Below are 12,189 nucleotides of genomic sequence, written 5' to 3'. Positions count from 1 at the left end.
TTAAAATGTCTTAACCACTAACTGGGAAAACAGAACAATTATCATATTGCAGTGGCCACCTTTGTTTTTGTTTGTGGAGTTCCTTGAGTCACTTGGGCGGTGCTGGAAATTCAGTCAGACTGAGATTCATTAACAAAGCCAAGCTCTGAGTGCCTTCTCTACTTTGTACAAAACCCAGGACAGCAACTACATGGTATGCAACCATATGCTTACAGTGGCATTTCTGTTGCCATCTTTTAGCTAGCAGAATGAAAGCATCTTGGAGAGGATTACTTCAATTAACATCGAACTGAACTTGACAAAATCGGAGGGCTGAGGAATAAGGCTTTTTTGTAGACTTCCCACCTCAAAGAAATCTAGTACTTAACACGAGGAGTGCAAAGAACACCTACCTTTTTCCGTTTCATTTAGCACCATAATGAAACTCAATAAAATAAATCTGCAATTTATTTTTCCCCACAAGGCTAATGTCAAAGGAATCAATATCCAGGAAACGTATTTTCTCGCTACGTTCATTATCTGATATCACAGGTGCAGAGAGACACAGTACACATTACCAATTCAAAAACACATGCTAGCCAGAGGCCATTCCTTTACTGTATAATTGTCTTCTCCGACCAACTGATCTACCTTAATTAAGCCATGTAAGACTGTTCTATTCTCCAGTCAACTATCTTCCTCCTGCCCAACACAAGCAGGTCAGCCAAACAGTTCTCTGTGGAAGCTTTGCAGGACAACAGGCAGTGTTCTGAGGGAAACCGGTGCTAGTATTGAGTTGTCACAGGAGGGGGATACTGTACACACACTGCTATTGCACCCTTTGGGACACATGACAGTGTTGTCATGGCGAACTCTGCTCCAGTCCGCTGTTTCTCTACTGTAATGTGTATTTTGCTCTCCCTCACTACAAAGCAGGTTGGGCATCTGCTTGGTTTCTAGCGTGCTTGGTGTGTAGCTCTGGTGTGTGTGGTGTGATCTACAGGAACTACAGGGTATTCTCTGTATTATTAGCCTTCTCACACTGCAGACCTCTAAGCTCAAAGTCAACTGGTCTCCATACAACTTCTGTCTCCATGAGACAAAGCCTGCAATTACGGCTTTGCTTGTGAACAAATATGGAGATTATGGCAGAAAAAAACAAGTGGGAAGGCTAAATCACACATGATTGCAAGGTCATCCTGAGAGTGACAACAATTATTTGGGTGGGGGGGGACAGAGCAGCATCTCTAATCACAATAGTGCAGCAGCCGGTGTGTTCTAAGCAGACCTTCTGGGAGATGGATAGACTAGTGGAGTCAAGGGGTTTTCAAGTCCTGGCTTGCTCACCGTGACAAAGCTATTATCGGTCATTTCACAGCAGAGGCATTTGTTTGTCCTGCACATAAATGGCTAAAGAATTACAATGACAACATCGTATTCAACAGCAGTGTCTTACAATGGAGCTACTAGCTTTTTGTAAATGTCAATAAAAAGCCTATCTTGGGCTTGCCTTCCTTCGCTTGGGGGTGGGGGGGGGATGCACATACACAAACACTCCCGGTAGAAAACTCTCAATTTCTCCCTCTCTTATTGTCTACCTCACTTGCTCTCTTTTCCTTGGTCCAATTGAACGGCCTTCAGCACTTTTTTTTTTATCCAAAAAAAATATGCACGGCCTGTGGTCAAAGAGATGTTTGTCAACGTCATGTGGAACGCAGGGTGCGATGGAGCTTGCATGTTAAGTAGCCGCTGCCTTTATCAGGCCAATCAAGCGGCTCTGAGAAAATGAGAAAACGCGGTGGGGCCCAGACACCTGGCATTAAGACTCTCTGCCTCCCCTCCTCCCTCTCTCCCTCCCCCCCTTCCCCCCTCCCTCTCTTCATCCTTCTCTATCTAGCACACTGCTCTAATACAGCCCTATCAGACACCTCCAAGCTTTGCATATGAAATCATCAAAATCAGTCCGCCGTGCTATTTGTCTCCCTCTCCTCTTTTTCATTAACCGAAACAAATAAAGGCTCTCTAATCCTGCAGCACAGGTGCTTTTATTGGATGCTTAAGCTTCAGACACAGGCCGTTGCTACAGCTCCTACAACACTAGGCAATTCCTCTGTGCAGTTGGATTCTCCATTCTTCCCTCTGTTTTACTTATAGTGAGGGTTGTGACCTGCATGTTTACCTTCAGGTACATGAAAAAAACTGCTCAGTGCATGAACTCAGTGCACCCTTCAATCATTTTTCTATTTTTTTTCCTCCCTCCCTATTTCTTTCTCTTTACCTCTCTCTCCCATCTAATCCAGACAGTGTCTGTAAATCAGCATGGCTGTAAGTGGGTCTTATCGACCTCTCGGGATCTATAGGTGCCCAGATCTCCATGGATCAGCCAATCAATAGATCAATACCATTGCCATGTTTTTTGTTTTGTTTTGGGATTTTTTTTAAATTTTACTCCTCACAGTGACTGTCAACTGGAGATTGGAATCATCAATTATATGTGTGTGTGTGTGTGTGTGTGTGTGCACGTGCGGTTGGGTGTATGCGTGTATGTGGAGAGGCTTTGTTTGCAGCTGTCTTAAGGACTAAGCATGGCTGTGAAAACCCTCGCCCTGTGGGACTACGCAGACAGCAGAAGTGGGTCAGGGAGAGAAGCTGTCCTAGGACTTCAACAGACCAGTTCATAGAGCCCCAAATCTATAAACAAAAGATCAGCAAATCTATAAACTAAAGATCCGCTGGTAGGTTTACACTGTCAGCTTGAATAGTCTTTCGGTTGAGACCTTTGCCATCTCCATCCATGCACTGAACGTCAATATGATAAACAGAATGCATGGGGACTCACTATAGTATGACATAGTTGTACAGAGTTACACACAGCAACCTCTGCCTTGCTCTGAACACAACGTTAAGCCGACCGGTTCTCTGGCAGACAGAGCATTTAAACAATGATTATTCTTTCTGCTAGCACCTGAAATGACATGTGGTGGAGCTGATTAGCTGGGTCAATGCATCTGGCAGGTGTTCAGACTCCTGTTCTTTCGCAATAGCTCAGCACACAAAAAAACAAGTGGGTAGGGGAAGCCAAATAATCCATTTTGTCAGGCCTCCAAATTCAGCTTGGCACTGCTCTCTCAGCCACAGGTCAGTCCCTGTGTCGCCTGTCCCTTGAAATGGCTGGATGGAATCCTCTCTCATGGCCCTATACCAGGCCACACATGGCACTTCAAATAGGCCTGGCTTCAAATGAATAGAAAATTAACCGTTAGTCTGTTGATACCTGGCCTAGTATTATCTGAAACGCTCCATAACGTTCGACCTTGTAACTGGCACCGAAAATGTCAAACCCTGTGATTTAATATGTATGAGGACATTTCTCCCATCACCTCGGATCAGGTACAACAGATAAACAAAAAAAAAATGGCGTCCTCACTGGTTTGATAATTGACCTTCTGCACCCAATCACGAAACCGGACTCGAGAAAGTCAGCTATGCCCTTCCAGTACCTGCTTCCCTATATCCCCCAGATCCTCCTTTGCTCCCCCCTCCCCCACCAACCCCCCCCCCCCCCCCCCCCCCCCTTTGCCTGGCACTGGCAGCGCAGGTTGTAGATGGACAGAGCAGATCGGAGTTGAGCGGAGAGGGTCTCACCTCTGGCAGTGGCATGCCGTTGATGATGAGGTCGGGTTGCTGGGGACCCTGGCCGGTGAAGGCGTGCTGATAGCCATGGTTGGGGGCGGCATTGCGCGAGTTCTGGTTCTCCACGTTGAGGAAGGTGCTCTCGGAGCGCCTGCAGCCCAGCGGCAGGCTCTGCTGGTGGTAGTCGAAGTAGTTGAGCGAGGAGGTGAGAGACGAGCAACTCACCACGTTCATCTTGTCCGTCTCCTCCACGTCGCGCGGCACCAGACGGATGTCATTCTTGCTCAGCTTCTTCTTCTTGCTGGACTTCTTCTGGTTGCCGTAGGAGTACTCCGCCACCCTGCGCAGGTAGAAGAAACTGAACAGACTCAATAAAGCAGTGTTCTATCTTCCCCTCTCGCCCACCCATTCAGCCAGGGTCCGCCATGCCCGCCATGCCAGGGCACTGACCTCTGACATGCCAGACGTACGCTCATTGGCCGTGTCCAAGAGAGGAAGTTCACGCTCGGATGATCTTCCTCTCCCGGCCACCAATGGAGCCGTCAAAGCTCATTTGTTTGCATTTGCATGCTTTGCAAGTCACCATGTCACAAACAATCACACACAATGCAAACATGCCAAAACCACAGAAGCGCGCGCACACACAAGAACACATGATATCAAAGAGCACCACCAGAATATGCAGTCATATTCAAAGCGCAGCCCACACTAATTCCCTTTTTTCATTACCAAGCCCCACTGGCAATATGGAGTGCAGGAGAGTTGTAGATTCAGATTAATTTAAAAATTATATGTGCCTGGTGCTAACTTGAGAAAAGCATTTTGACTCTAATCAGCCCAGATGAGAAAGCCAGAGATTTTTTTTATCAAAATATGCCAAAACTGGAAAATGTCCATTCTTCATTCTGGCTTGCAAATGTATAAATGGAACCTGTATATTAATCAGCTTGTGCTCTCAGGCCATGAATCCCATCTGACCATGGTCTAGTCTACTGGTTTTTTAACATGTTGTTAACATTTGCATTGAAACCCCTTTAGAAAGACTATATATAGCCTGAGTGGAAAGATATATTAGACCTTTATATTGTAAATGCAAAAAAACAATCGTTGATGTCTTGTATATATTAAACATACTAACAAGGTTTTGTCATTGTATGTCTTCTTCTCTCTGCACATTATCAAAGAAAATGTATGAAAACGGCACTGGACTGTAATCTTTTCCAGGCCATCTGAAAACAGTTTTTCTCCCTAGATTCAGAAGGGGAGAAAAAGGGAGGTTGTGAGGGTAAAAATAAAAAAGTGACTGTCATTGTCCATACTGGTCCTGGCCCAAATTGAAAACCTGTCTAGAAACATCTTCCGACTGACAGAGGACAGGCAATGAAGTGCAGATAAAACACAGCTCATATTCGCAGTACTGTAGCTATTCAGAAGAACAGCACATCAATACTGATTGAAGGAGCCAGACGGAAAACTCATTCCCACATAGGACTTTCAAATAGATGGGTATGTGGGATTCAGAATAAATTGCTGATTTTGAAAATTGTGAATTTTCAGTTTTACTTTTAATGCCACCAAGCCAAACTCCCATGTGGTCTACCCGCAAGATGATGTCTCTTTATGATAAAGCTAGAAGGATGCCTTAAAGGTGTCATGTCACACATAACGTTTGGCCTAAACACCTGTGGAAATTCAGACGTTGTATTGTTTTTTTCAGACAAGCTCTGACCAACAAAGTAATCTTGGACATGTATGACTTTAAGATATTTAAGATTTATCTAAGATAATATTGCAATCCATTTGGCCTATAATATTCTTTGTAAAATATGGACCACTTCCCATGCTTTTACAAGCTTGGGGAAATCCTAGTCTTTGCATGATTGGCCTAAATCAACTTCACATCAACAAAATTACATTCAGAAGAAAATATGATAATGGCTCCAGGTTAAATTCATAAATGCAATCTATATGTAAATTTGAAGAGGTAATGTAGCACAGGGAAATCAGAGTGGGAGCTGATGTTACAGATTTATGAAGAAAACTGCCTTTTCAATATGAAAAATCAAGCAAATTATGTATTTGGCCAGGCTTGTCATCAGCCCAAAGGTTCATGAGTTAGAGGTCAAAGGCGGATCACTTTGAATTATTCAAAGATAATGAGCTGCTTGTTGTAATTAGCTTCATTATCTTAGGAGAGAAACGAGATGTTACAGTTAAGTGATTTGGTAAATGATCTTATATCTATCTGCTTTATCAAGAATCAAATCATCATTAATTTTATGAAAAGGAGCTTGGGAGATGGTGGGTGGCACAATATTTGTGGGTAATGTTTGATTGATTAGGACAAGTGGGTTATTAATTGGCCTGTGACACACCCACAAATTGAACCTGGCAATTCCACTCCCATATTTATGAGCCAATTGTTTACCAGGAGAGATTGACTATGTAAATCAATAAACCAAGGCACCACTGATACAATTTCAATTTGGTTAGATCACCAAAGTCACATTCACACCAAAACACTAAAATCTATCTTTTGAATTGTTCTTCTTCATAACCTCTCGATATATTTTGTTCATAATAGCTTAAATAAACACCTGTATGTTCCTATGAACCCCGTTGCATGTCTTACATGTCTTTATGTTGTGCCTACAGTCCTTAAAGCCAATTTACGTTTGGGCGTATATTGTCGTGCATTAGGCCTTCTGCCGTGGAACCATTAAACCATCACACTAATACCATCCTAGGCACACACACACAGACACACACACACACACACAGCAAACACCATAAGGTGGAATGATGTTGTAATGTATAGAAGGAAATATTTGACATTAAATAAGAAATTATGTATAATGTTGTCAGTACCTGCAGTTGTATGTTCGGATTTCCTTGTTATCCCTTTTGCACTTCACAGCAACAAAGATCATGGTGACAAACAGGATAGCAGCAATTGAACCCAAGGCAATGATGAAGATCAGAGACAGGTTTACAGGTCCGATAGACTCCTGTGCGTTCAAGTCTGGTGACAGGTAGACCACAATGTATGCAGATGCTGATAGCGATGGCTTCCCATGGTCTCGTGCCACAACTGTGATCTCGTAGGTGTTTTTTGCGTTCTCCCCGAACATTCTCGTTGATCTAACTTCGCCATTCACCTGGTCTATTTCAAAGAAAGCCCTGTCTCCTTCTGAGATGGTATATGTTAGCCTTCCATTTTCTCCCTCGTCGTAGTCGTCGGCTTTAACTTGTGTCACCATGTAACCTACTCCAGCGTTTCTTGGAATGGACACCTCGGCTGTGCCATTTACCAGAGGGGGTGTTGTCATAATAGGTGTATTATCATTGACATCCAGTACAACAATACGCACTGTTGCATTACTTGATAAAGATGGATTCCCATTGTCTCTGGCCAACACTTTGAAATCAAATGTCCTTGTGTATTCATGGTCAAAAGATCTCATGGAATAGATACGACCTGATGGATTAATACTGACATAAGTGTTAACGTCCATGTGTTTTATTTCACTTGGAACTATTGTGTAAGACACGGTTCCGTTCATACCCAGGTCTGGGTCTACAGCTGATACTGCCAGCAAACATGAACCAGGCAGGTTGTTCTCCAGGACCATTTCTTGGTAGTGGGGTTTTAGGAAATGAGGGGGGTTGTCGTTTTCATCAGTTACTCTAACGACAAAAGACTTTGTGGCGCGTAAAGGTGGAATACCACTATCTTCTGCTTGAATTGTGAGATTGTACGTGTCTCTTTGCTCTCTGTCCAGTCTGCCTTCAACAAGTATGGTTGAGAAGCTCTCGTATTCTTGCAGCCTAAAAGGTACGTTGCCCTGAAGCCTACACTGCACTTTGCCGTTGGCGCCCGAGTCCTTGTCTGAAACCCTCACCAAAGCAATCACGTATCCACGAGGTGCGTTTTCACTTACTTCCACCATCTCAGTGTTCACCGACAATAAGCTAATGACAGGTGGATTATCATTAGAGTCCATCACGTTCACTGTGACTTTGCAATGCGCTGGTATTGAATTGGGACCTAAATCTTTGGCCTGAACGTCAATCTCATATATGTGCATGGATTCATAGTCCAGGACACCATTTACGGTGATAACGCCGGTCCTGGGATCAATTTTGAACGCATCCTTCGTTTTGTCTGTGACGTAACTGTTGAATGAGTACACAACCTCGCCATTAGTGCCCTCGTCGGGATCCGTTGCGTTTAAGTCTATAACTACTGTATTGATGGGAGAATTCTCCATCACATTAACAGTATAGACAGACTCATCAAAAACGGGATTGTTGTCATTCGAATCTATAACTCTGATGTTTAACTGAACAGCGCCAATTTTAGGAGGGTCTCCCCCATCTTCCGCACTGATTTGATATGTGTAGTGAGACTGCGTCTCCCTGTCTAAATATTTTAGCACCACTAGCTCAGCAATCTTGGACCCATCCCCTCTAGTCTTTACATCCAAGTCGAAAAGCTCATTCGGGGTGATGGAATATGATTGCACACCGAAGATGCCAGAGTCCGGATCGCTTGCCCCCTCTAGGGGAAACCTTGTATCTGGAGAGGCATTCTCTGAAATTTCGATGTCAATGTGGTTTGTTGGAAATCTAGGTGCATTGTCATTCAAATCCTTAATTTCAACTTTTATGACACAGATTTCCATAGAGTTCGACTTCGACATCACTTCCAGAGAGATAATGCACTTGGGGTTTTGTCGGCACACTACATCCCTGTCGATTTTTTGTTGGGTCGTAAGGATTCCAGCCGGACTGAGTTCCACCCATCGCGGCTCCGAATTGGAGATCACGCGCAAGTACGGAGGTTGAGGTGCAATCTGAAATCCTTGCAGTTGTGCGTCCTTTGTCACATTTCCAATGACTGAACCTGGTTTCTGCTCCTCGTTTATCCAATATTTCAAATTGATTACAGCCTCAGCCCCAGTCCAACATAAAAGGACGACCAAAAGACATTGTATCAAATCCATTTCTCTGTTTTGCATTGTACCTGTTGATGTTCTTTCTTCCTTTTCCGTGATTAGGATCTTGTATATAAACAAATAACGCGCACGCCTTCACGTTAGAGATAACAGGCTAAATTTTCGAATGTGTTCATTTCAATCAAAAAGTTGTCCGGGGAATAGATTTAACGGCATGAATAGCTCTTGACCGATATGCAGATTTGTTTTAATCAATATGTAAGTTCAAAGTCTTTTTACTTCATTGCACTTCATTGCACTAAACCGAATCCTCCAGCCTGCTGCAGAGCGCGAGATATTGGGGAGGGCAGCAACGTGAAAACATACTGAATGGTCTCAGAACAGTGATTTACCCATGTAAATCGGCGCAGCTCATATAACCTGGTACGCACGACTGAAAAGATGAACAGACCATTTCGATCAAATAAAAAAAATAAGCTCAATGATTTATTCAAAAAGGAAAATTCCGATTAACAAGTCCCCTATGATAAGTAGATATGAATAGAGGTTTTAGAAATGTTCCAGTTTAATTATAATCAGAATCACGATTTGTCCATTGTTAAAGCGTATTTTAGAATAATATATTAATTGATAGATTGAATAAAATTGTGGCGTTTATTCCTCTTGAGCAATTAAATCAAGTTGCACATCCGATGAAAACATCAAAATCGACTCCGGATTGAGAAAATCATGGAATAAGTCCAGTTATTTTAGGCTGTAGCAGGAATGGTCTCATTGATGTCCACAGTTACCTTTCTATTTCCAGCTGCGGAGCTTTAGGTTCCTCTCACTATTGCAAGAAGCTTTCTCCTGCTAATTAATTTCCTTAAATCTGTCACTTGGAAAAAATGCTGTTTAACAAATCCCAGTGTTGTCCGTGTAAAATCCACTGTGTGCACAACCAGAGTTAAAAGATGAAGCGCTGTCACAAGAAGAAGCAGTTCATGTCAGAATGCAGCAGAACTAAAAGCATTAGAATATCCAGCCTGGATGAGGCGAAAATCTCCACTCGTTGGCAGTAGCCAGTTAGTTGACTCCAATACACGCTCCTCTCGCATCACTAGTGAACACTGCCGAATGCACAGCTCAGCGCCTAGCGCTCCGTCTCAGGACCCGCAATACCCTCAACCAATCAGAGGTTACATAGGGGGGCTGGATTTGCTGGTGGGTGGGGCGAAGTACAGCAATGAAACTCTGCCAACTACCTGTACTTTTGCTGCGTGAGAATGGAATGGGTTAAATGGCACTACATAGGTTATATTTCTGGATGTTAATAATCATAATAAGGTAGGCTCGTGTGTGTATTTCCAAAGCTCCACAACATGGCGTTGGCTACTTCGTGGTCTGGTCGCTTCATTTATCTTTTTAGTCGACAACTGAATGATTAGTAGCCTCATTCAACTTTCCATTCCAGGGTATGTATGCATGCATATTCCTTTATGCACTCACATTTTTAGATATAAAACATATATTTTGGTCTAACATAGAGGGAATGGATTTTTCCTCTGGCAGAAACAGGTGATTGCGGCCAATTTAAACGGGAGGACATCAGGACTCGGGAGGCAACACTTGCAACGTAGGCTAAACGAATGCGCAGAACAGCATCATGTTGAGCTTGTAGTCGATGGGCTTGTTGCTTGCGCACAGACATGTTTTTCTTATTTTTTTACAAGAAATGTTGTGAAGATATCTTTATTGTTTCTTGTTTTCAACAGCGGATAGGCTACACTTGTTGTCGATGACTATGACATAAACAGAGAAGATGAAAACTGCTCTTTCATTAAAACCCCCACTGTGCTGAAAAATGACACGACTGTAATTGGCTAGGTTGTGTTTGTAGTCAACTCAGTTGTAGGACAGTATATAAAGGTCCACGTAAGTCATCTCTCTATCTCTATCTCTCTTCCCCCCCTCTCCTCCTTGTTCTCTCTCTCTCTCCGTTGTCTGTTTTGTCTGTCCCTCTCTCCACACAAACACACACAAATCAGCACATGGTACGCTCTCTTCCTCTATGTATTTACTATGAATGGTTGAATCCGAACTAGGAAACAAAGATACAGTTGGAAGCATCATGGTATATTACCGTTAGAATGTCTCAAAGAAAAGCTCACTGCTGCATGTCTGTTCTGTTTAGTCAGATGAATACAATCTGCAAGTAAGAGAGGAAGTTAATGAGAAAACGTAGCCTATCTAATCCTACAGGTGTCACGTCGCTTCATGGGAACCTCCCCAATACCCGCTCTCATGTAAAATTTAGGTAGGCCCAATACATGGTTCTTTTGATGATTTTGTTCTGCTTTCACAATATTATTCGGGTTCTTCCGATAGATATTTTTGATATTCGCTCGTAATCCGATTTTGATTAGGCGGCACCGCACAAGATTAATACCTAAAACATTTTTGTTGTAGAGTACATGTTTCAACATATTACTCTGTATCATTGTGCTCTGTGTTCTTGTCTGCATAACTCCTAAAATTTCCCATTCTCTGGATTCTTCACTGAGGTAAACTTGGCTCACGATATCCAAGACTAGAGGAACCACGTTTTAAAGTCACAAGGGTGACACCTAGCGTCCTTTTCCTGCTTGACTTTGCGCTCGATGTTGACCCAAGCACGTTTTCCATCTTCCCTCAAGTAGATTTTTTTTTCTGACACACTTACATGAAGTGAAGACACAGCACACGTCAAGTTCAAGATTGTACATACAAATTCAGAATTATCTTTAGCTTGACAAACTATCTTTAGCTTGACAAATTTATAATACCCTATCACAAAGTGATAGGGTATTATAAACCATATAATGGCAAGGCTTTTTTCTTGTGATTTTTTAAGGCCATATTGAAAAGACAGTTGAAATTGAATCTCAACAGATTGTTGTCTGATACAATGCACTCTATTTGGTGATGGAGTTTATAAACATAAAGTAGCTTTTTGGGGGGGAAGGTTAAACAGGTTATCTAAATATTTTGAGTTGGCCAGCAATTAATACTACTGATTTGTCTCTTCCATGATGGTTGCAATTATGTGATAAACTCTCTCTCTCTCTCTCTCTCTCTCTCTCTCTCTCTCTCTCTCTCTCTCTCTCTCTCGCTCTCGCTCTCTCTCGCTCTCTCTCTCTCTCTCTCTCTCTCTCTCTCTCCTCTCTCTCTCTCTCTCCTCTCCCTCTCTCTGTGTGTTGCACTTAGCAATCTGCTTCCTTTTTTGATAGTCTGCAAGGGCTTTTGATCTTGCCACACTGAGTGATGCATATGTAGGGAGTTCTAGTCTATGGTAGCATTTATTTGAATGGATCTCAAATGACCATCAAAGGAAGTGACGTGCTGAGAGACAATCAGAGAAGGCTCCAGATGTCAGTCAAGAGAAGAGGAAAGATAGCCATGTACAAAACAACAACCCAGGCCTGCTGAAAAGATACTTTGAAGTGACTAACAGTGGAAAAAAGGACTGTCAACCTGAGATGACGATTACAGTTTAGTCCACTGACATTGATGAACCAAAAGTAACCCAAACCGTTTTATTGTATGTCTTAATTAAACATCCATTATGTACAAGCACATACTTTGTAATTAGGAAAGCTAC

At 42.7% G+C, this 12,189-nt stretch overlaps 1 protein-coding gene and 1 long non-coding RNA gene across 3 annotated transcripts in view; one reads left to right on the top strand and one right to left on the bottom strand.

Annotated features, from left to right (window-relative positions):
• The window catches only part of pcdh19 (protocadherin 19), a 52,018-nt gene extending 42,359 nt beyond the window's left edge, over positions 1-9,659 (bottom strand). The window contains exons 1-2 of the mRNA XM_084690918.1: positions 6,481-9,659; positions 3,625-3,952 (exon numbers count right to left, since the gene is read on the bottom strand). Of these exons, the coding sequence (XP_084547044.1) occupies positions 3,625-3,952; positions 6,481-8,633 (2,481 nt within the window). The 5' untranslated portion in view covers positions 8,634-9,659. The remainder of the gene's footprint in view (positions 1-3,624; positions 3,953-6,480) is intronic.
• Positions 7,220-10,409, top strand: LOC146302544 (uncharacterized). 2 transcript variants are annotated; one of them, XR_014746441.1, is made up of 3 exons: positions 7,220-7,447; positions 10,122-10,185; positions 10,325-10,409. It is a non-coding gene; the product is annotated as an uncharacterized LOC146302544 (long non-coding RNA). The 2 variants fall into 2 exon arrangements; XR_014746452.1 differs by lacking the exon at positions 7,220-7,447 and adding an exon at positions 9,887-10,024.
• The last annotated feature ends 1,780 nt before the right edge of the window (positions 10,410-12,189 follow it).

This window comes from Hypomesus nipponensis, chromosome 1 (assembly GCF_054491055.1).
Source record: "Hypomesus nipponensis isolate SF chromosome 1, ASM5449105v1, whole genome shotgun sequence".
In the NCBI taxonomy this organism is placed as follows: Eukaryota; Metazoa; Chordata; class Actinopteri; order Osmeriformes; family Osmeridae; genus Hypomesus; species Hypomesus nipponensis.
Note: the sequence above shows the minus strand (reverse complement) of the source record. Positions and strands in the feature narration are given on the sequence as shown.